Below are 25,437 nucleotides of genomic sequence, written 5' to 3'. Positions count from 1 at the left end.
GGAAAAGAGATATAAGCACGTATTTGAAGCACATGTACTCTGGAATTTGTGTGTCATAATCCATCAGATGTGTTACTATATGCAAAATGATATTTAGCTTTTAATTATATAGATGTTTCTGTGCACAGTGTGTATGCACGTTGAATAGTTATAATTTTTAGCTTTTTTCCTTGGGTATCATCTCTCTTTCTCCATAGCAGCACATAGCCAGACTTTATTTCATTTCAATTTGACAAAGCACACAGTTAAGTTAAAAGGATACAAATTTCATTTCATGAGATTCATTGAGATTAACCTAATAAAATAAACTTAGCTACACATGGCTTTCAACATTTCAGCAAATACAACACTCTTCTAACATACCTTCCCACCGCACTTTCAGTAATTTGCCCGTAGTGGACTGCTACCACTTAGTTTGTCACACCTAGTGATGAAGTCAAACTGTACATTTTGGTACAAGCGATATGAATTTCATTTTTCTCCTGTTCCCTCTAATTAATTATATAGTCATATTTTGATGTACACAGCTCTGAATTCCTGAAGTTGTTCTTTATTATTATTTTTCAATTTTAAAATCCAGTGCCTTTTAAAGAAGATTTGTATTTCTAAGTAATTAAGACCTTTTTGAAGTATGAGAGGATAAAGTTAATTATAAAAAATCTCAAAATTATATATATACAGTTTTGTCAAAAATAAATTTTTATTTTCAGTGATTTCATTTAAATATAAAATAAAATTGATGGACAATTATTTTGACTGGTATTTGACTGTAAAGTATTACCATAATTATATTTCCTTTCTAAGTGACAAACTAAGAATTAAGTCACATAATAAAAACTATGTATGGCACATAGTAATTTAAGGCAGAAAATAATAAACATAAAATTTTTTTTCAAGAGTATTATCTAAGGAGAATAGGGGTTGCTGGGGGAAAAAAATGTCATGCAATATAATTTACTCTATTTTTGCTATTAATACAAATGCTTCCTGCTGTTCTGAAAATCCACTATTTCTTAATCCAGCATTATTGTACTCTTAATGCAACATTTCAAACCCATTTTGTTCCCTTTTCTGTTAGAAAAGCCATAAAGATTAAAAAGGAACAGTCAGGTATCATTGGTTCATATGCATATGGGTTCAGCATGTGAGGATGCTGTTTCTGGGATTGGCCTTAAGATGTGACTGATAGATCTTATTTGTCTGATAGAGTTGACCAGGGAAATAGAGCTACAGCTGGTTACTTCATTAGGTCCTCTCATTGATTGAACCCTGCTGAAGTGATGCAGCAGGCTCCTGAGATAACTGCTGGTAATAGAACAAAATGAATTCTTATCACAGAGATTGGAAAGGCCATTAACCCTGGCCTCCAATGCTTTTCAGAGGTCACAGACAGGAAGCCAAGCGGTGACTGGGAAAACTGTTTTCTGTCTAACTACAGGTCATGTTAGAGGGGGTGTGTGACTTTTTTACCCTTCGGCTTCTGTACAGATGAAACTGTTACACTGGCAGATGTTAATAATCAGCTGTAAATAAATATTGGAAGCAGAAGAAGAAAAATGAGAAAGCACAGGAATTTATTTCAATAAATATTTAATGAAAGAGCAATTGTTACTGTGATATTTACTGCCAGTTCTGCTGTAGATTTTTGCCTAATACTTTTCCATATAAATTGAAAAGAGAAATACATAGAGGTACTTAAAAAAGGAAATTTAATATGGTTTTATATAAAAATACCTTTCCTTCCTTCCTTCAAAGATGAGGATTATAATTGCCTGCTGCGTGCCTGCTTGCCTTATTCAGCAAGCCTATCACCAGTTCATCTGTGAATTAGTGCAGGGCAGTGTTTGCCTTTCACCTGGTTGAGAAGGGTATATATCTAAGTAACAGTCCTATAATTTACATTTAATGCAACCTTTCAATTGACCACGAGCCCACAACCTAAGCCCCCATCTCACAGCTGAGGACTTTCCCACATTTGTCAAGTCAGGGCCACTCCAGCATCAGCCAGGAGAAATCATCTATTTAAAGCCTGGAGCTGCACATGACGATTTTTCTACCCCTCTTGAGAAATCCAGTCATGGCAGAGGTAGCTTTGTGTGTTACTTGTTTGATTCTTGCTTTGAGCAGCAGTGTCTTACTATACACATGGATTAAGAAAATATAGTGGGATGTGTCTTATAAAATAAAATGGAACATTTTCTCTTTATTACTGACATATATAAGGCAATGCAGATATGTGTTGTAGGTTGTTTTCAGCAGTATGTTGGTGGCTTCTATCCTTGTGATTGTGATTTAATTTCAATGTCTGTGGTCATGTGGTATTCTGTGCTAGAGCCAATCTTTCACAAGGAGCAAGTTCATTTAAATGTAAATGGGGTCCTGTGGATGGAAAAAACTACATACTTCATGTCTTCAGCGACCCACCCAAGCATTTGGTTTGGCCTTCCATGCATAAATAATAACAAGAAGGTATGCTGTCATTGCCTTGCTTGAAACAGCAGAAGTGGTTTGGCACAGCAAAAAACCCAAACACTAAAAAGAGATTGGTTTGGATAAAGTCACAGTTCAGATCCCCATCCTGATTAAACAGTGTTACAAAAAAAAGAAAAAAAAAAAAAAAAGGAAAAAGAAAAAAGAAGGAAGAGAGAGAGTGTTAAGGAGTTATTTTGAGGACTTGTGAATTACAGGAACAGATGAAAACCAGCTCAGGCTAAGAACATACCATACCTAAAAATACTCTGAAGTAGCAGAAAACTTGTCATTTTGTTAAGTTGCATGGATTTTTGCTCTTAATTGTTTGTAGCAATTTGCAAGAGTGGGATGAGAATGTGGTATAAGTGGTAACATAATTAGCATTAATTTAGCATACAAATGAAAACCTACATTTTCTAAGTAGTTACCTTCCCTTGCACTAAAACACAGAAATATATTCTATAACTCTAAAGTATGTGTGGCTTCTTTCAGTGTGTTATTAAATATGATAAAATAGAATGCTTTTTCTTTATTACTGATGCATGTAAAGAGATATGAATGACGACACACCTTTTTATAAAAATCTTTGTAGCATATATATTTTCACACTGCTAAACTCATGTGTTGTCTACTCATAGAAATACTCCAGGTGTATTTCAACAAAACTGAAAAATCTCTTTTATAAATTTCCTTTACCACCAACCAAAATCATAAACAGCTTTTCATCTGCGTGGATGAATAGATATATTTTCAGAATTATTTCATTAAATGCACACTTCTTATTTATCTCATTTATTAAGAATGTTATGTTCTGTTGCATATGTTTCAGGGCATGACACATGGGCATGGAATCTCAGTGTGTGATACCTTTGGTGAAACTCACTTATGAAACATCCAAACTTCCAGTTAGTTGTGCTCTGCACTAGGAACTTAGCAGAATTTTGACTTTGTTCCAGAGTATGTAATAAAGGACTGGTATTTACTGTTTACAGAGATTTCTCAGGAATATTTGATAAGCTTTTATCTTCTTTTTATAAAGTAGCATTAGTTCAGGACGAGCTAGATTTAAGCAGTACAAGATTTGCTATCCAGAGTAAGACACAGGATATTAGTGTTTATGTTACTCAGCTATATTAGGTGTAGCTGTGAATTAAGTAATTTTATCCTGGCAGCTTACAAACCTACAATGTTCATCTGTTGGTCCTTATTCCTTTATTTCATTGAGCTAGTTAAGTAACAATAACCAAAACTGTATGTTTAGTTTTCATAAAGATTCCAGTGAAATAAATGCATTCTAATACATAGTGGCTGAGCTAATGCAGTTTTCTATCTGACATATTATTCACTATTGGGGTATATACATGTTGTGCTGTTTTGCATTATTTGGTTACATTCCATGCAGACTGATTTCCACAGAACCTCTTAAGTCTTTTAGATATGTTTGCTGACAACCCCATATTGTTAGAAGTTTTTAATCAAAAAAAATTGAGTTCAGATACTGTCATGATAATTCAGAGGTAGAGGTGCTTCCAACCTACTTCTCCTATCAGAAATCTTGGCAGCACACATGATGTCGGAAAAGCAACATTATTGGTTGCAATGTGGACAACATGAGATTTTTTTGGTTTAGAATGTGCAAAATTATTTTCCCAAGTGCTTTTTATGATTTACAAGACTTATAAAACTATTGGAGAGACAAGTCCACCTCCTAATTCACTGGTTTGAAGGAACAGACTTGAGAAAGCAGAGCAAATCCTTTTGTGGGCTGTACTAATTATTCACTTGTTGAAGACTTTTGCAAAAGTGGCATAGCATTTGTTATATAGAAAATAATCAAAAGACCACTGATAGGCTGAGATACTGTATTTTAGCAAATATTAGATTTCTTGCATAATGGTAAGCTATGATGGACAAAGAGTATCACCTCACTGATTAATTTTAGGGCAAATTAGAAAGGTCTTTGAATAAGCCCTTCAGAAAGAAGGATTTCTTGGTTAATTTCCATTAAACTGAATTAATATGGTTCTATCAAAACAGCAGTATATCATTTCACGGATATCGTGAAAGTTATGACCTTCCTTAGTTTAGTCATTTTTTTAGTAGAAAATTTAATGGGATCCCCTTTTGGAAGTGATTGACAATCCACTTTAAAATGGGCAAAAAAGCCTTTGCTCAAAAAGGACAAAGGGTAATCTTTCCCCAGAAAGCTGGTCATAGTTTTATTAATACAAATACTTAAATACAAAGAACCAAGGCATTTAGTTCCTGAATTTGTAGTTTGTAAGACAGCATCTTCCTGTAACTTTAATACTGGTCCCCAAATTCTGCAGCAAGATGTCATGCTAAAGTAGCCAAAGGGGATGGTGGGGGTGGGAGGGGGAAAGCTAGATTATTCACAGGTGCCAAAGATTCTGTTTATAGCCAGCTTGCTAGAAAGGAATGAAATCCACTTTGCTTGCAACCATTTTCAGTTTGGGAGGTAATACATGCGAAACTTCTTGAGGTCTAAATATTGAAGCATAAAACAATAAATATGGGTGGAATGACAGAATTAATGATGTTTGGCCCAGGTCAGGAGACAGGGGCCAAGTTCTGAACTGTATCTGTGGCTTCCAAGAGGGTGAGCTGGTGCTGGGTTTAAGTTGGTGTTTCTGGAGACTAAGAATTAGGTATGGTAGTTTCTCCAAAAGCTGACACAAACACAGGCACTACTGTTTTCCTGTTGCATTTAAAATACAGCCCATCATATTTTTCTAGACCCCATAATAACAAATGGAATTTCTGGTTTTGTTTTCTTGCACTTGCAGGCTTTGATAAATGTTACATATTTTTCTGCTGTCCATGTCCAATTTAATCAATAATACAAGTGCTCCCTTGTGGTAGGCGGAACGGTGGCAATAAAGTGAAATTTCCACAGCTTTTACCGATTGAAATTCTCAGAGGGCAAGATTCTTATAAACTTCACTTCGCTTCCTCTGTAATACGTTTAATAGTTCCATTCAGGAAGAAAGTTCGATGTGCTTTCTCATTTTCAAAATGTAGATAGTAAACCAAGCTTTATTCTCTTTCCATCTCTTTAAGAACTTTTAACTTTTTAATGTTCTTTTACCATGAGAGTTAAAAAATGTACAATCTCCAGGATTGCCGTGATGTCCCAGTGTGTCTCTGCATTTGAATATGGGGGAATTAACTGAGGTAAATTTCAGACATTCCCAAGATTTTTGAAACTGGTGTAATTTAGGTCATCTTAAGGCTGTTTGGAATATTTTATTCTATACAGAGGAATAGTTAATGTCCACTTTGAATGAACCAGCTACATTGGCTCTGTGTTACTGGGCAATCTTTTAATTTTAAGGCTTTTCCTCCCAGCCATTTAAACCAACCTTTAGGCATCAATGTGCTGCTGAAGCAATGAAAAACAACCTTATCAAAAGCTAAGATCTGGTATTTAGTCCCAGAGTTCATTGTAATAGTTCAGAACTTGTCTTGTGTGCTTCTTGTTATTTTGGTGTCCTCTATTAGAAAGAATTACTGTATCGTCTTCTTCCTTGTACAATGCATCATTTGGGCTCAGCAGTCACTAGTAGGGTTCTACTTCATTCTTCATGACTGATTATTTGTCTTATTAAATTCTTCCCTAACAAAGAAAAGTCTTGAAACACTGGAATTGACAGGGATAGAGGAATGTTCACGCTTTTAAGAAGATGTACCACCAGTTCTAGCCTTTATTTATATTATATTATTGTTTCTGTTGCTATTACACTCTTTCAGTGAGAAATAAACAAACAGTAGGAGGAATATTAAATAAGGGGTTTAGGCAAATTAGGTTAGATTAAGAAATGATAAAAAAGATTCAACACAATTCAAATGAAACAGCAGGGTTCTAAATGATACTGTACATCAATAAAAATGTGTACGTTGTTTCACTGTTACTTGGTAGGCCAACCGTTTTCATTTTATGTACCATAAAATTATTGTAACTGCATTTCTGCTTAAGCAAGGGTGGGGACACTTTAAAATGGAACAGGCTGTGTACTGTTTTCTTAATCATAGGAGCCCCAGAATAATTATGAAACAGTCTTTTCCACAGAGTTGATCTATAATTCATCTAAGGAAGAAAACATCTTTCCAATAAAAGATTTTTTTTGTCCTCAATTTTTCAAGGATTTCTTTTTATTATTGTTATTAACCCAATTATCAAATTTCACAACTTCTTCATTTCTCAACTACTTTTTTCATATGCTTGTAGCTGGAGGGAAAAAACATAGGTGGAGACATTCAGTAAAAAGTTTTTTACAAGGCTTACAGTTTTTCTAAGTTACAGCCAAGGGAATTTAATTGGAGGAAGGTTTTTGGAGGGTGGCTTATATTTTTTGACAGTTTGTAATATTTTCAACTCCATAACTCAACAGTCATAAGACTGCATTAAAATTCCTGAGATTTATAATGCAGTCAATTTGAATTATCTGTGAATAGATTACCTGGGTTGTGGCTCAACCAGAGTCCATCTGCTGCCCACACCCCTGGCTGCAGCCCATAGCTGCAGAATACATGACACAAAATAAATATTGCTCTACCAGGCCTGCACTGCTCACTGTGATTTAATGCTGTTCATTCGTTCCATAGGTAGCTATTTACAAGTGAAAGTAAGTGAATTACTTCAAAAGTGAATGTACTAAATGTGTTCTTTTAGTGTAGTTTACTTACGGTTTTGCTTTATTTAAGTAACCCCACCCCTGTAGTACTGTGGATAATTGTGAGTTGATTATAGCACATTTGGGTTGGAGTTTTACGCTTTCTTTTTGCTTAAGCCTTTAGAAGTGGTTGTTTTATTTTTTTCCCTCTTTCTCTTCTTCTTCTTCTCTTTTCCACCCAACTATGAATTATTTTATTCTGCTTTGTTATCAAGTGAAAGTTCACATTTTTGCATAACTCTGTAAACGAAGATTATGAGTATAAGCAGCCATCATAGTACTTTGATTAAAAGTTCCAAAAGCTGACCATCTTTCTGTATATATACATATATATATACATACATATATATATATATATGAACAAAATATTTTTACTTTTTTATGAAGTTCTACTTTGTATTGACTTTGTGAGGTGGCATCCAAAAGCACCATGCTGTATGCATAGATCTTGGAAGCGGCATGAGCCGTGAAATCAATTTGACCTTAGGTATCCTGCCAGGCTGACATCCTCTGAAGATACAGAAATATGTATAGGCTCCCTCTTAGCCATCAGCTAAAACATGGCATTGGTTAGTCTGACAAATTGTGTGCTGCACATGATGGAATGAGTGAGGAATGTCACCCCATTGTCACATGCAGTCCAAAATAGATACTAATTCAGAAAAGCCTTGGATAAAGAGTCTAGTCCTATTTCCTCCTCACTTGAGAACATAACCAGTATGTTTATGTGTGCTGATGCTGGTATTGAGTATGTTAAGTATGCTGGCCTAACCGGATGTAGGAGCTTTCACAAAGCATCTGGATGAATGAAATGACTAATTCCTTCCCCAACAGTGTTCATATCAAATTGATAATGCCCTATTTAATCTCCCCAAAAAATTCTGAGGAGAAAGCTGATCGCATACCTCTCAGTTCCCCAACCTGCACTTGTGGGACAAAGGCTGCTAAAAATACAACAGGCAAACAAAATCTTGAATCTAGTTTCTGCACGGAGTTGAACTGGAGCACTGGTTCTTAACCATAAAATAATTTTTTAAAGGTTTCATGAGTGGCAAGCAAATAAATATATTGTACATGTAGGAAAGAAAGAGGATGTTTGCCCAAGCTTCTTTGGGGTAATAAAGGGAGTATATCTCAAAAAAGGGGTGTTTAGACAGGAAAGTGTGGTGCCTGCAGTAACTGCTTCATCTTGCAACCTCACACAGTTATCTGAAATGCTAGTCCTGTCTTTCCTGTGTGCTCCTCAGAAATGTCCCCAGATCAGCAAATGTGACTGGACAGATCAGCGACATAAAGGTAGCTAACTAGGACTGTGCATAAAAAACACTTGGTTAATTTTCACAGAATTTATTTTTTAAAAATGACTCATAGAAGATTAAAAAAAATCTGGATAAATCAAAGTCATTTACTCATATCTTAAAAAGAACTCAACATTGTATGCTCAGTTGCTGTATAAGACTAAAAATATAAGTCTTTAAAGATGCATGGATTAACTATACAGTACGCAGCAGAATTTATTTTATTTTTTTATGAAGGTTCCTAAATTAATCTTGCTGTTATAATAAGCAACTTCATAGGGTGTTTTTTTTTTTTTTTTTTTTCTGATTTTGGAAGTTATTTGCTGCTTACTTCACATCATGTTCCACTTTCCAAGTGAAATACTACTATAAATGAGTGGCTATTATAACCCCCAGAACTCAAAGCCCAGCACACATGGTTTTGTGAACACATGATTTGAAATGAGTGGAACTTTCTCAATGTATTTGTAGGTTAGTGTGTATGGAGGATATATGTTTTATGAGGTATATAAAATCTGCTTAAAGGCCAGGTGTTGACCATCTATTTTGTATTGGTAAAAATCCTCTGTGCCTAATGTATGGGGTTTTGCTAATTTCCCGGAGACTGTAGATTCTTGAAACTGCTCAGCTTTCAGTCCATGGGTGCTGAGATAACACTGAGCACTTCTGGATATCAAACACTGTGTGTTCACTTAAGCCCATTTTTCTGTAGTATGACCTCTGAAGGTTTGAACTTCTGTGAATACTCTTACTTAGGCAAAGCTAATCCATGTTTATACAAAGCCCATTACCCCTCCCCCCCCGCCCCCCCCCCCCCCCCCCCCCGGCCCCCCTTCTTCAGCTTAGTGATGTCTGTGGAGGTAATTTATGCTGAGGTGATCAAAACACCTTGTGTCAAGGAAGAAAACAATAATTTTTATAAATATATCTCATCTGCCCAACTGTAATTGTGTCTCATCTTTACTTTTCTCTTTCCATCACAACGGAAGCTACAGGTTTTTTTGTAATTGCAACGTGTGTGAATTGACTACTGTATGTCTGAAAGCACTGTTTGCAAACTCTAATAATATTATTAAATTTCATCGATATTAGCACAGTTATCTGCCTGTATATAGGATAAAAAGAAGACCCTATACACTCACTATGGTACTTGATCACTACAGTTACTGCGCTGTTCCTAAATTCCTAAATTCTATTCCTAAATCCTATTCCTAAATTAGCTAAGCTTGAGTCTAATATGGTAAAGTGAATCAGTAAAATGTTGAACTTCTACATGAGGTTGTATTCACACCACCCCTGTGAACTTCAGCCTCATTTGCGCAGGAAAATCCTTGTGCATCGCCTTACAATCTAGCCTTACACATTTTATGATTTTGTATGTTATAGATAATATTAAAATAACATCTGTAAATATATACTGCTTGTTGATCTTATATGCCTGTACAAGAAAAAAGGGAGGTTAGTAATTTTATGTATTACAGCTGGTCTGCTTCTGCCTTTCAGAAAAGCCACTTTCACAATCAAGGACTAATATACACTGTACTACCTTAATTCAGCACCATGTGTGTATACATGGAGATATGGTCTGTAATTACATGGTTACATAGCATTTCTCCCTTGCCTTTCTAAGTTTACAGAATGGAGCTGCATGGGGTTATGGATGAATTGGTATTGTGCAGGGATGGCAGAAACTATCTTTAGAACCTCACTGTGTTTCCTGAGAAATTCAGAAAATTTGTAGTGAAGGAGGCTGGGGATGCTAGGAAGAGAAATAAAGGGGTATGTTTAAGACAACTGAAGAACTTGCTTCCATATCTGTCTCTGCTGGAAAGATCCTATATTTTATCCTAAGCAGGTCACCTTCCCCAGACTTTTGATAGGAGTTCACTGACTGTGGGCTTCATTTTCTGAGTGCTTGATCTGAGGCTGTACTATAGTGTTAGGTAAGTGCTGAACACAGAGCGGCAAATGAAAGCAATCAGTGCTGTGCTTTGAGCATATTAAGTGCTATATATTGCTATGTACTTGGAAAAAAATTGGGTCCCATCTGTATCAGACTAGATTCTCCAAGTTAGTAAAATTTTTTAACCTCGATTTCTGTATACCTCCCTTATCTGAAATTACAGAATTGCCTACTCATCTCTTAGGACATAATGAAGATAAATTAATTAATGTTTGTGCAGCAATAAAAAGTCAATAATGAAAAGAATAATTTGGCTTTCAGAATGGGTTGAAAAGATGTAGTAAATAAAACATGTAACCCCATGTTAAATAGTGGAGAAAGCAAAATCCTGAATATCTTTTCACTAATTAAGTATCAATAGTTTTGTGCAGTGAATAAGGCAAGAGGCCTTGCCATAAGGGAGAGCTTGATCAGGAAATTAAAGACTGTGTCACAAAGGAAGTGTCTTGATATCTTTTTTAAGATATTAAAGTATTTTACTTCTGTGATATTATTAATGGTTCCAAAAACATGGGTTGTTTTTTTGCATCTATAATCCCATAGTTACTTTTCAAAGAAAAACTAAAATAAATAAATAAATTACCATCTAGTACTGAAAGTAATATGAAACATCAGTGGGTTTAGATTTGCTACACAAGCTCCTTTTAATAGAGGTAATTAACTAAATGAGAGTAGCAGAAGGTTTTTGTCCTCTGTGTGGACAAGCATTGGTGAAGGGTAGTGCAGTAAACCAGAAGAATTATAAGACAAAAAATCAGGGATTTACTTTTGGGCAGTGGGGGACACCATGTTTTACCCACATTAATTTCCAGTCTCTTTGCGTACTAATCACTATCTTTACCTATCATTTTCTCTCCACATCCATCCTCCCACTCTTTTTATACATTACTTTTCCCACCCCACCAGTATCTCTTATCCACTTCTGCTGCTCATTCTTTGGGTGTCCCTTCTGTATTTTTAGTCATCTCCTGGCTCCCCTCTCTATCCATCCATGCATGCTTCCATCCCTGCTGACTGCCAGCTTTAATATTCCTGCACAAGCCTCTCAGCATGTCTCAGTGTCTTTGCCTCATTTGCTTAGTAGATTGCAGTGGTTTGCACTTTTGGTCCTACCCAGCTCTGCCTCCTGAAGTCCAGTTTGGTGCTGGAATCTGGTACACTGCTGTTTCTAGTCCTAGCCTCCTGTGTCCTTCCTATTTTTCATTAGATACTAATTGTCACCTCAGTTTCTCCTCCTTTCCCCATCTCCTGGTCTTTCATGTTTTTTTTCCCTCAGACCACATTCTGCTTACCTCTCCCCAGTTCCTTCTCTAACCCCTCACATCTCTCTTCTGTACTTCTGCTCCTGCCAACTTACTAGCACAGGGGGAACGTGCTGCTCCTGCTCTCCTATAGCAATCAGTTCCCAGTGCACTGCACAATGACAGACAGCAGCAAAAGAATAAAAATCAGAAAGAGAAGTTCAGTTTCGCCATATTAAGGATAATATAGTGGCAGTCTGGTTGCACAGGGGAGCTGCCAAGACAATTTGTGTTTTAGAAGACCTATTTAAGCTGCAGTTCCTCTGTGAGGATGGCATGCACATTGTTTAGTACACATAGGAACTGGGTGAAGAGGTTTGTGGAGGCTCTGTGGGATGTGACTGAATATGCACTTTGGTGAGCTCTCAGCACTGTGGGAAGTGTGAGTGTGTTCAGTGATTATGGATTCCTAGGAGAATTTCAGCTCTTCAGTACAAGCGGCTTTTCTGAGCATGGGTAAGTAGAATTTTTCAAAGCTACATTGCTTGGCTGAATTTGGACAGTTTAATCAATGTGGCACATGCCAGACATCATCCTGTCTGCCGGATTTTGAGTTTGAGTTTAAAATCACCGGAACAGTAAAAGATTTACACAACATATATATATGTATATATATACACATGGAAAAATCTATTTGTCCTAATCTTATTCTCAGAAGCCACTGAATCATTTTGGCTGAAATTTCAAAACAAAAAGCATATGATATCCAACCTGCAGCAGAGATTCAGCACAGCCAATTTCAGCCAAGCACTTAAAGTTTACTGAAGTTATAAGCAAATGCAAAGGCATATGTATGGTGGGAAGTCTACATTAAGCTTACAAATGGGTGGCTCTATCAACTTTTCAAACACCATTAAGAACAAGTTTTAAGTTCAGGTTTTGTTTAGAAGCTTTCTCTGAAATATTTTCAGTGCTATCAACAGAGCCACCTCACAAAACATTTCATGGTCTTAGCTAAATTGGCTAATTTATTTATATATAATAATAATAAACTGTAGATTTGGGCTTATTAGGCAGTTGTGAGCAGGGAGTCTAAAGGCAAGGGATGTCCTTTGGTTCTGCAAAGATAGAATTATATTGAAAATTAACAAATATTAATTTGGGGGGGTGGGCGTGGTATGGGAGAAAGAGCATTCAAATTAGACAAACATGTAGGAAAGGTAAAAGTAGTGCAGTATACTGAACAGTGGGAATTAAAAAGGTTAAGGAAAGAGGAGGTGAAAGATGGAGTAAAACATCTAGTATGTTGCACTGGTCTAGTAAAAAGAAAAATGGATACAAATAAAGCCACCCGTGCCATTCTGTTGCCATGATATGAGAAGTTTTACAGCAATACTGGGTACCTGAAATGCTTGACTTGGCCCTGGGAGAACCCCTAGATATAACTGACATTTCTGAATTCAGAAAATCTGTGTATACATTCTACTGTATTTCAGTATTTATGAGTCACCCATGATTATGCTAAGAACCAATTGATATGGCTCATCTTCAGAGTATGCCATCTCCAACAAACTTGGCAGTTTGCTGAACTGGAGTTTCAAGCCTCAGAGTAATCCCTAGCCTAATTCCTGACCTCAAACAATGCAGCAAGAAAAGACTAGCTTTAGGTATTGGAGCACAGCGCTGAAATTGAAAGGATCCTGTAGGCTATTGTGGGTGAAAGGACAAACATATGTCATGTTATGGCTTATGAATCCCAAACACAGTAAATACTATAATGAGTCAGGAGCATTCCACAAAACTGCTTAATACTTGAATAAGGACACAAAAGTCTGTTATGAAAATTTTCCAGGTTAGGACTGGAGGATGTAAGGGAAGACAGTAACAGAAGGGGATGGGAGACAGCAAGGAGGCAGGAACATATTGCTGGTTTTTACCACTATTGCTAGTTTTGATAAGCAGACTTTTATCCTTTCCTCCTGTCTCAATAACAGAGTTTGACTGTGTGTCATCAGTATACTACATTTTGTATAGTACAGCTACAGCTGAGCCAGGGAACCCAGTTTTTACAGGAGATTTTTAGAAGAATTTCTTGTGGAAATCTCGGTGAATATTCTTACATATCACGCAGCCATTGTGATCTGAGTTGGAGGGGAAGATAAAAGCACTTGTGTTGTCTTTTCAGAAAAACGAAGACCATTTAATGAATGCATATGACAAAGAAACCAAACTTTTGAACTCTTCAGTGACATTTGCAACAAATAAGTTTGTAAAAAATCCATGGAGTGCTATATATGTTATAGAATATTTGTCAGGTAATTGTGGAAAAGAAAGAAGGAAAGAAAAGAGGAAAGAAAGAAAATAAAGAAAAAAAGGAAAGAAAGTAAGAAAGAAAGAGACAGAAAAAGAAAGAAAAAAAGAGACAGAAAAAGAAAAAGAAAGAAAAAGAGACAGAAAAAGAAAAAGAGACAGAAAAAGAAAAAGGAAAAGAAAGAAAAAAATGCAAACCAAGTAATTCTGTAAAGGTTATTTTTAAAAAATTCAGAAAGTGTTTATGTTCAGGGAAAAATTTATTCACTGTAAATAGATCACCTACTTCTGCCTGTGATACTTAACATCAAGAAAGAGGAATATTTAAACTGGAGGGCTTAGTTAGTTACATGACAAGACATAGTACAAGAATTTATTCAGGTCAGAAAAAAGGATTCTTAAAAGTGGGAATAAAGCCAAAGTGATGTTAATAAAACTGAACATACAGGTTGGCTAAGAGGAGAAAATACATGAAGGTACCTAGAAAAGCTAAACAGGAATTCTTAAAGTATCTCAGAAATAGAAAGCCTGCAGAAGAGTCATTAGGTCTGCTAGATCACCAGAGGACAAAGAGTCAATCCAAAATGATCAGGAGATGGCAAAGAAAATAAATTCTTTTACTTTAGTATTCTCAAAAGACAAAGGAGAAATATATGCACTAACAGAAGTCTTTACACATAATTTCAGAGACATACTGTTAGTGAGCCAAAAAGAGGTGAATAATTCAGAAAGTCTGGAAGGTAAATGTGAAGGATTTTACAGTGTATTTCAGAAAGAAACCCAGAAATTGAGTCACTAAGAAAAGATGTCATTTAAATTACATTTTAAATGAGTTGTTAATTAACATTGTGTATTTCTTAACAAATACACTCTAAAGGATTATTCTGGAAACTGTGAATCAGAGAGCCAATCTCACTACTTACACAATGTATTGGAAATTTAGCTCAAGTAGGAGGTATGAAAAAATGCAAAGAAATCAGATGGTAGAAACATTTGTGTATGAAGGGATGTTGAACACACAGATTGAACAGAACACAAAAGTAAAACAAGCTGAACAAGAACGATAAAAAAAAGGTGAATAATACTGTGAAGATCCAGTATTTTTCTTTTTTTCCTACAGGCTAGAAATGAGCACCCAGTAAACTGGTGAAGGTCATGAGAAGTTGCTCATTGACTTTCTGAGCTTTGGGTCAGGCTCTTAGGCTTAGGTTCATCCACCTAACTTCCAGCATTTAGCTACAGTGCCAAGGTGAAAAGTCTGCACTCCAAACACCAAATTTAACTCCAAAATACCTCTGTAGTCAGGGAGGAATTAGGCAATTTAGCCTACATAAAACCTGAGTTGTGCCCTGAAGAGATCTGTCTCTCCCTCCATAGAAAGGAAGCCTATAGTAGTGCCTGAAATTAGGCAGGGTGTATCCAGCATGTTGAATAAGAATTGACAACAAGTTTTTATTTTCTTTTCTAAATAACCTTGATGGAAATATATTAGTCTTCAAGTCAGACAATGCTGTGCTCTTCATGCCTTATGCTGATGGGGGAAACAGCATTTTCTATGAACCGTAATGGCAGCCAAAAGAAAAGTACCGATCAGTTGGAAAAGTTAGACTGTTCTCAGTATAGATTCATGCTTCAATGCATTTCTTGAGATGGCCAAGTAAGAAAAGTATCCCTTTTTGCATAATAAATGATTAACTGTACATCTCCAATCACATCTGGAAAACATTGCTGTTTCATTCTGAATAGCTGACATTCTCTGTTAATGGTTTTGTCAGCATATGCTTCTTTTGCTTCTTGCAAAATATTTGATAAAATATTAATGTAGAAATAAACCAACAAAAATATAAACCACAGATCTTCCTATGTTTTGATAAATCAGTATGGCTTAGCATAAGCTTGAGAATATTTTTTCCCCACATTTTACACCATTATCAGGGTAAAACATGCTTCTTTTCCTGATTTACTCTGATACTATAGGAAGGAGGCTAGAAAGCAGACAATCCCAGCCAGCAATGAGAGAGAAAGAAAGCTTGCTCAGCAGTCAGACTGCAAAGGACACCCCACCCCTCTAAACTTCTGGGGAGAACATTCCTTTTCCTACTCCAGCAGCTGGAAGTAGACTGTGGTTAAAAAAAAAAAAAAAAAAAAAAAAAAAAAAAAGTATGAACCCCTAGATTAGGAAATAGTAAAGTGCTGGGCAGGTTAGCTGGTGGTAATGGATCTTTTCTACTTCCAGAAGCTAAGTAACAAAAAGAAGTAGGGTAGGTGAGAGCTGCCTCTCTCCAGCAGCCAAAGGGGTGAGGCTGAGCATGGCGAGTGGGGAATACTGGCTGCTGGATGGAGCAGATGGATAAAATGGCTGTTGAGAAGGAGCCACCATGGTGTGCTCTGCTCAGCCAGCTTTGCAGCCACCCTCCTCTGACACAGTGATATGTTTCAACCAGAAGAAATTAAGCATTAGACTGCTATAAAAATTCAAATGATACACCACAAAACAAAATGGTACAATTTGATACTTACTGCCAGTTAGCACTTTCTGGTCAATATGATGATCATCACTTAATTATAGGCTTGTTTGCAGGAAGTTCAGCCTTCTAACAGCTATAGTTTTAAATATAACACAGTGATTAGAAACAGTTATTAACGGGTTGATGCTGTTATGCCCCTTGAGTCCCTAAAGAAGAAATTAGAAATCCTATTTGAAGATGAAATATGACCACTAGAAGATGAAGTCAAGATCCTGAATGAGTGAGGCATTCTGTTCCTCAGTCATGCTCTGCAAGAACAACCAGAAAATAGATCAGATACTTTCTGGAATATTTGGGTGGATAAATGGCAATCTAGAAGTCAGGGAGAATTCATGAACTAAGTAGCCTAACTAATACAACCCAGAAGTAGACCCACAAGCCCTGCTTTCAGTTAATTCTTTCTTCTCTTGCATATTCCCTGTCTTTTCCTTTATTTTCTTTTGTTAATTGTTCCTCTTTTCCCTACATTATCTGTCGTCTGTCCATCCCTCCATTAGCCTTTGTTAGTGGTTACTTTCTCATCCTGCCAGTTAATTTCAATAAGCCATTCACTCTACCAGTTGAACCTGGGATACACCTGTACTGAGCACCTATGGGTACCTTGATTCAGCTATTTATTGAACATATTAAATAACAAACTCCAATTATTTTTAAAATATCTCTCTCATTTCATATTTATTTACTTACTACTTTAGTTGATTGATTTATTCTTTCCCCATCTATCCGGCCCTTAGCCACAAACACTTGCTTAATCTTGCTTTCTTTCTCATAACCACAATTACTCATCCACAACTAGTAGATCATCCTTATTTAGGAAATTACTTGCAATTTGGAGAGAGCAAAAGGGATACCAACAACAACAACAAAATCCAGGACAAAAACAGGAACTACTGACTGTTGATTGATGTATCAGTGATGTAAAAAAAAAACCCAAACAAAATCAACCCTTGAAAATAATTTTTCTTAAATAGACCTGAAGACAGACTCTCAGTGCTACTCATCAGTAGGGGAGCCTCCCTGATAAAACACAGGGAAAGGTGATTGATATGCCTCCATGCTTATCACAATGCATTTAAATTAGAGGACATTGTTTCAACTTGGCCATATCTTGTTTTAACTATTCCGTATTATATTTAAAAAATATATCAAATATATTATTAGTTTCCCTATACCTTCCCTTGGCTGTGGTGGATGCATTTATTCCTGTATTTGCATCTCAGTAAGTCAGGCTTTTCTAATCTGTGTACAAATATTAATCTAATTTTGCTGCTGGTATCTGCTATTCAACTTTGGCTGAGGCCTGGATTTTGCAGTTGATATTATCACGTATCTTGACTTCATTGGGTTGGGGAAGGTCATAAGGGTTTTCCTTCATAAAATTGGTATAGAAATGGGGCCTGAGCGTGTAGATTAACATACTAAAGTAGATGACATAGAATATATAATGTACAATATCAACTAATTAACATTACCTCTGAAGCTTAGCTTTTCCATTTTCCTTTATTTTACAGTTTCAGTGCAGACTGCTAACCTTATTTTTGTGTTTAATTCTAAGTCAGTTGTGAGGAAAAAGGTTGATAATGGCTAAACTTAAGACATCTAACATCAAAAGAAATTTTCAGCATTTGGACAAAATAAAACCAGGTGTGAATAAAATATCATATTGCAATAGTAAGTGTTATTAAACCATTGAAGTACATTTGAATCCAGTGTTCTATTCATTTTCAAAGCTGACATTTGTAAGTGTATATAGGCAGGACTCTTGTAAATTTAAAACAGAGCATTAGAAGTTGCTCTGGAATCTGTAACACCATCATATTGTATTTTGTTGATACATAATAATTCATAATTTTGTGTCTTTGAGCAGGGGCCATCACATTACACTTCTTTACATATCCTCAATATCTGTCCTAACAAATGGTCTTAAGGATATTTTTTGTAATTCGCTAACTGCTTTTAAGTTAGGGCTGTTGTATTTCCATCTTGTCCCTTTGATAAATGTCACGACAGTGTGAATCTTAGCCTTTTTTTGAAGCCTGTAATTTTGAAGGAGAATGGAAGTTGTATTATCATTTCTGTCTATGAAATTTATTTCTGAAGTGAATGCCATACATATTTCTGAAATGAATGCCAAATGTATTTTCAAGAAGTGAGTGCCATTGAAAGCCAAGGCAGGCAATTTATACCATGCATAATAATGATATTAATTTTTATGGTGTGTATAAGTTACATTTTGATTAGTTTTTTGCATGATTAAAAATTTGCAAAGCCTTTATGGCCCCCAGGAGCCTACCTGTAATAAACAGCTCTCACCTTCCAAACCATAAAACAGGTCTGCAGTACTTGAACATTAGAGCTAATTGCCTTGCTACATCAAAGGGAGCACCACAAGACTGAGAAAAATCACAGAAGGGGGGGTGGGGAGTGGGGGGCAGTTTCACCTCCAAAGGTTATGTGTTTGTGGCTTGGTGGAGCCCTGTAAAGTTATGGCCTCGGAACTGCTGTTTGCGATTAAGTTGATGGGGAAAGTCTATCCCGCAATCTCTCCCTGCTGCTGACACAGAGTCTTTGTTCACATTCAGATTTCTCAAACTGTTGCCAGGGTCAGGCTGAGGTCAGACACCACGATGATGTATAGGAGAACATGTCTGGGAATTTCTCTCACACTTAAAACACATACCAGAAAAACAGGAGAGCACCCTGCAAAAATTGTCTGATGAGACCCAGATGATACTGTAGCTTTTCTTTTAGTACCTTCATAATTTTCTTTCTCTTTGCCTGACACACACACAATGTTTTATTAATGTGTGCCACGATAGCCCTTACAATTTTATGTCCCCTCAAGATAAGGACACTCAGTAGCACTTTGACACTTCATTTTCCAGCCCAGGGGGATTGGGCCAGTAAATCTAGTAAAAGAAGCAATGCGTCCATTCCCAAGGATGAGTGGAAAAGGGATTGCCATCGGCATTGTGAGGCCACGGGGCCTGACACTGGATATGAGCCTCATATGTGCGCACTCGGCATTAACACAGCCCGAGCCAGGCATGATCACAGGCTCGCAGCATCCTGAACCATGCTCCCCCGCCACCCTGACAAACACAGCCCTGCTTCCAGCTGCGACAGGGATGCCTACCATGTTTGATTAGCTATCATTGTGGGAGGGGCAGGGGACTGCAGGGGGGAGCACGCTAAAACAGCACGAGGTGGATTTCCATTCTGATGGAAATTTTTTTTTATATATGCAATTATATTTTAAAGCGGGGACCATCTTTCTCCCTGTGTTGTTCCAAAAGCAGACATGCATGCTTAGTCCTTACCTACTGTATTTCGATGTCAATGTGAAATACATTGATCTGTGGTTGAGATTATTTTTTTTTTGGTTTTGATTTGGTTTCCAAAATTGCAGCTGTGTTTTTCTCTTCCGATTTACAAAAGATTTTGCAGAGAGCTGAGAATTGGATAGGTTCACCACATCGATCTGAGGGTTGTTTGCCTAGGCATACAGTTTCAGTGCATGGCTGGCAAGTAAGGCGCTAAGCAGCAATTTTTTTGTGCTCAGCTGCTACATATGACAGAGGATATTTCATTCGGCTGTCAGAATGTTATTAATAAAACATGGGGTGCGAAGAGGGCTACTATTTCCCCTTTCAATCACTATAGCATTTACAATGAAAATTTTATGCAGTGTGTAATTTTCACTTAATGCTTGACACTTAAAATGTCGGTAGCTGCATTTTGTATGGCTCCTGAAGGGTTAATTGTATCATGTTCCCTGCATAAAAGCTCTGCTTATCAAAAGTGAATAGAAGAGTGTATGCAAATGTGTGTCTGTGACCTTTTGCCTTTCCAGGGTTAATTTATATGGTCATTAAAGATTTTATGAAATCGAGCGGCCTGGTGCTTCGAATCCCATTTTACCTTCACCTCCTAATTTATGTAATTCCTACCTGAACTGGGAAATATGATTTTTATTTTTTTTGTGTGTGCGTGCTGCAATGAAAACAGCATGCTGTGCTGTAGGGAGTTGCAAGTCTGGTTATCTGGCATTACTCAGATTGCTAAAAATTCATTAAAATGTGACATCAGCACAGTAAGAGACAAATGATCACAGGATGAAAAGGAACAGTGGGCCTTTCACGGATTAGTGCTACACAGCCCCAGCATAGAAGCTAACTGCATAAACAGATTAATCCACCAGTAGCAGCATAGCTAAGATTTACCGAATAATTAAATGGGCTTGAGTTACTGTGAAGATTTCCATGTAATCTAGCTGGTGTGAACACGTAAGTGAGGTGTGGGTAATGCTGCTTCCTCAGAAGCCATATACCAAGTTGCATCGTTTATCCTGAATGGCTCCCCCTGGAGACAGAATTTGAGACTTCTCCCGCAAAGCCAGAGGTTTATATTTAATACAGTACCTAATACCTAATACTTACTTACTGCAATTAGCGGGATACTGCTGCACTAATAGGATTTATATTTGAATTCCCCTTTTTTTCTATTTTTTTCTTTTTTTTTTTTTTTTTTTTTTTGGCTCCAAGATGCATTTTTACATATGCTTGCTTTTGTTCCAGCCTGCATGGTGTGTGTGTGCATGCGTGAGCTTGTATTTTAGTACAAATAATTTCTAGCCAAAGAATGTGAAATGACAGGCTTTAAATCTGTCATGCTGGTGCAAAGCAGGAACTCTGATGAAGACACGGTCAAAATTTCTGGATAGATTTTGAAATATTGCAAATTATTTGTAATTAATATCCAACCTCTTTAAGTGCTGTTTTTCTTTTTTCTTCCCCCCCTCCCCTCTTTCCCCCTGTTTTGCTACCCTCTTTTAGTGCTGTTCTTATTACTTGAAATATCTTTAACGGCTGTTAAGTGGTTGCTGGGTTTCTCCTCTAAGATCTTTTCTGTGCTTATCCACAGAAGAACAAGGTGAAGATACAGAAGGGTCTGCTAAAAGTACATCAGTGGCTGTGGCTGATGATAAAGACTCAAGTGAGAGAGACAATAGTGAAGGCAAAAAATCTAGTAAAGACTCTGGTAAGATGTTAGAATTTTGTTTTCCCCCTTTTTTTAACTTATGAAATGCTCTTTCATTTTAAACTGTCTGGACATTCCCACTACTATTCATTGCATGTGCATTTTGCATGTGATTTCTATCAGTAGCCTCCCATTGACCTATTTTTAATCATAACCATCTGACAGGATAGATGCGGATAAGTTGAAGAATATTACAGGACGACCAGTGAGATTATTTTTTAATCAAATCAGTTTGTGTGCTTGTAATTTTTTAAGCGCCTTTCATTAATCTTAGCTATACTTGTGATTCCTCTGATGGCATATTAATTTTTCATAAGCATAGGATTAGGTACCACTTGAATTTTTTCTTCAATCAGTTTTGCCCCCCTTTTAACCCCAAAAATGTGGAGTTTTTTGTTATTATTATTTTTTGGTCTTGCTCTCTGATCAGTTACTCCCAAGAATCTGGCCTCTTCCTGGGCATTTATTTGAGGCATTTTGAAAAAAATACACAAAATCCAGTGAAAAAGTTTACAGATGATTCAGCCTAAGAAAGAGGAAATATCATTGAAAACGGATTATGGGTTGGGTAATTTTGATCTCCTGGAATAGACAAAGCCCAGTAATGAAAGCTACTGTCTTTGAAAACAAAACCCCTATGTCATGACATTTACTTGTGCACAAACAAACCCAGGGCCAGCATCTGGTGTAGATACCCAAGGCTTTTTCTGTGTTTGATTTGGCAAATATGTGACTCCATCCATGCTTTTTATGTATGAGATGGAAATCTATGGTCACAATGAATATTACATTGGCTACTTTTGCTGCACGCTATACCTAGTTACATTATGTTGGATTCACTGAAGCAGAAGAAGTGCTGAAACAGGTTGAAGCCTATTAGTTTCAGGTAGTCATATATCTTTTCCTTGTACACCAATGACAGCAGCATACAAAGGAGGTTGTATTCTCTGTAAAGACATATAGTTGTAGAGAAAATATTGTTTTACTTATGAGTTTCTTTACACCCAGATTCTCCCATACTGTAATTTGCCTTCTACATTTTAAACACTTTTGGATTTATTTCCAAAAAAATATTATAGATGGCTGTTTTTATGCCAAATCAATTCAGAAGACTGACCTAAAGATTAAAGCTTCCTAAAGTTTGCTTGTTGATGTGCTAAGGTCAGTACCCATCACAGTTTACAACCTCAGCTGCTCTTCAGTCCCTTTTTTTTTTTTTTTTTTGAGATCAAGAGACTGAAGAAAGGCCAATGATGACAAGGATGATGTTGAGCAAGAAACTGTGTTGTGGTTTAAAACATATATCCCCCTCGGCTGGCTCTGATTTGGTAAAAACTGTCTACAGTGCAGTAAAGCCATGCTCCCAGGCCAACCTAAGTCCTCCTGTGGAGTCTCATCAGGGGCTGTCCTGGACACTCACAGAAAAGGGTGAGAGCCACCTGCAGCCTACATTTCCTACCATACATTCTGCCTAGGGGACACTGTGAACTGCTTCAGGGAGGTTATCAGACCTCTTTTTTGTTAGGCAGGTCCATTTATAGCTGTTCAAGAAAGAGTATAATATTAAAGCTCCAGAAAAAAAAAGAAAAAGTTAAAAAAAAAAAAGGAATCTAGAAAAAAATACTGAAGGGGAATTCTCAAAATTCCATCAGGATTAGCCACTCATAAGGGCCAAGTTTAATTAGGACAAACCTATATCCAGATGCCTACTGGGTGCACTACAGAAAACCATCATAATTGTTCTGCATTCCCGTGCCAGCAATTACAGAAATAACTTTGCAGTAAGATTCATATAAAAACAAGAGCTGAAATACTTGATTGCCTTTGTGCTTTGCAGAAAATAGTTTGTACTATAAATCCTAAATCTTTTAGTAACTTTTATTTTCTTAATCTAAATTAATTCTTCATATGTAACATTCAGACCATCATCTTAATTTTTGCTCAGCTGACAAGTATTTCTAATGACTGCATAACTGCTTATGTATAATTGAATGTTAATTTGGGCTTTCTCATGAATTGAGTGTTGCAAGTCTTGCCAAAGAAATCTCAGGAAAACCAATAAATTAATCACAATACTAACAAGTTAGACAGGAAAGTGGTGTGACCCCTCTTTAGCATAGAATCTATTAGACGAGAAAGGATTAACATGTATTTAGTAACAGCATGTTTGTGTAAGCTGTTGTGCTGTATTGCTTACCTTATCTCAAGGAGTAGAGCTTTCAAAATGAGAGTTGGCAATATGCAAGTTATATTTGTTGAATAATCATTCAGAATAGAAAACCCTACTAATGCCTCATTTATATTGTCATTTAAATCTAGTGCCACTTTAGATTAATTATAATCCAAATTACAGCTCTATGCAGTGCAAGAATTAATATGGAATTTATCCAGATTAATACATTTGCATTGAAAATGTAATATGTCTCTGCCATGGCTAAGGGGAGCACTTTTTAATAAGGTAGTAAACATGAGGAAGGATGGAAATTAACCTTCATTATTGCAATGAAAATTATCCTTTCATTCTACTCTAATTAGAAAGAATACTCTACCAGTATTTATAATTTTAGAATCATTTTGAGGCTGAATAACATCATCTGATCTGTCAGAAGTCTTAAATTATGCAATCTTCATCAAATACATAGATTCATAAATAAGAAAACAGTATTTCGATTATGGCTTTCCCAGGATTTTTTTCTCACTATTATATATATTTTATTAACTTTCTCCTTGTTAGTCACACAAACAATTTTATTTTATTTTGGGGCTTCAAAAATATTACAAAGATAATGAAATCTGAATTGCAGTAAGTAATGTCATCTTTATATTAGCAATCTTACACAAGTTAAATAGTTCTGTAACTGACAGGCAATCATTGACTAGTCTATTTCATGGCACTTATTTATAATTAAACTTAGTTTTTGAGCTAAATGTATTGAAATTACATCATTCATCTGAAACAATGTTGCATATTTTATATTATAAAATTAATTACAGGTTTTTTTCACACTTAGGAAAAAACCCCCAACAAATAATGTGTCTCAAGAATAAAAAGTGTGTATTTAAAACATGAATAGCAACTGAATTTAGTCTTTTCCTACAGCTGCCTAGTAAGAATAGCATGCCAGTGGAACATCTAGCTGTGAAAACTGCCACACAGCATGCTTGGGACCATAATATTTTCTCTCCTCTCTCCCTCCTCCTTCAACGCTTTTCCTATAAGGCTGTAAGTTTGTTCAGCCTCCCTACAGAAAGCTCCCTTAAAGCAGTGAACTCAACACAGAAAGAAGAAAGCTGATACAGCAAGATGAGGCACTGAGTTGTAATAGCTGGACCACTGTGTGAGGAGCCGATCTCCTTTGGTTTTGGCATGTAGACTCTGGCTTGGGGGGCTCAGTCCTCACCACGTGCAGGGGCGACTTGTGTCCCCATGCCAGAGGGAAGAATCAAGCCCCTCCTTTTTTTGCAAGTCTCATCATAAGTCACAGACTCGGTTACTTTACTACAGGCCCAATGTAACTTTGGTCACTTAAGAAGTAACAGTGCTTGGGGTTGAATGAATCCAGAGCAACAACAACAACAAAAACAACAAAGCCTTTGTAAATTTCAACAGTTTATATAAATATCATAGGAAACTCAGTAAAAAGCTGTGCTTTGTTACGCATTTATTGACCCCAGCACAGTGTTTTATAACTCTAGGGTTTTATTATATTAACCGCAAAAGAAAATTTAACCAACCCCCCCCCCCTCTTGTTTTTATAGAAACAAGAACTATGTGTTTCATGATTATTATAGGCCCTTTGAAGTAATTAAGTTATTCCATCCTGTGGTGGAAGATGATGTGTGCTATTAACCTTGTGTGTGCCCAGGCACACACAGAGTGCACTCCAAGCT

The 25,437-nt window shown here is 36.5% G+C and overlaps 1 protein-coding gene across 2 annotated transcripts in view; it reads left to right on the top strand.

The window, feature by feature from the left end:
- Positions 1-25,437, top strand: part of ZFHX4 (zinc finger homeobox 4) — a 150,651-nt gene that overhangs the window by 103,468 nt on the left and 21,746 nt on the right. Inside the window, exon 5 of one of the 2 annotated variants that reach the window (XM_080381343.1) lies at positions 21,430-21,546. The exons of the other annotated variant lie outside the window; for it this stretch is intronic. Coding sequence (XP_080237469.1) covers positions 21,430-21,546 — 117 coding nt within the window. The remainder of the gene's footprint in view (positions 1-21,429; positions 21,547-25,437) is intronic. 2 annotated transcript variants of the gene reach the window in all.

Source organism: Falco punctatus, assembly GCF_963210335.1.
Source record: "Falco punctatus genome assembly, chromosome: 3".
Classification (NCBI taxonomy): domain Eukaryota; kingdom Metazoa; phylum Chordata; class Aves; order Falconiformes; family Falconidae; genus Falco; species Falco punctatus.
The sequence above is the reverse complement of the archived record's forward strand: the minus strand, read 5'-3'. Positions and strand labels throughout refer to the sequence as shown.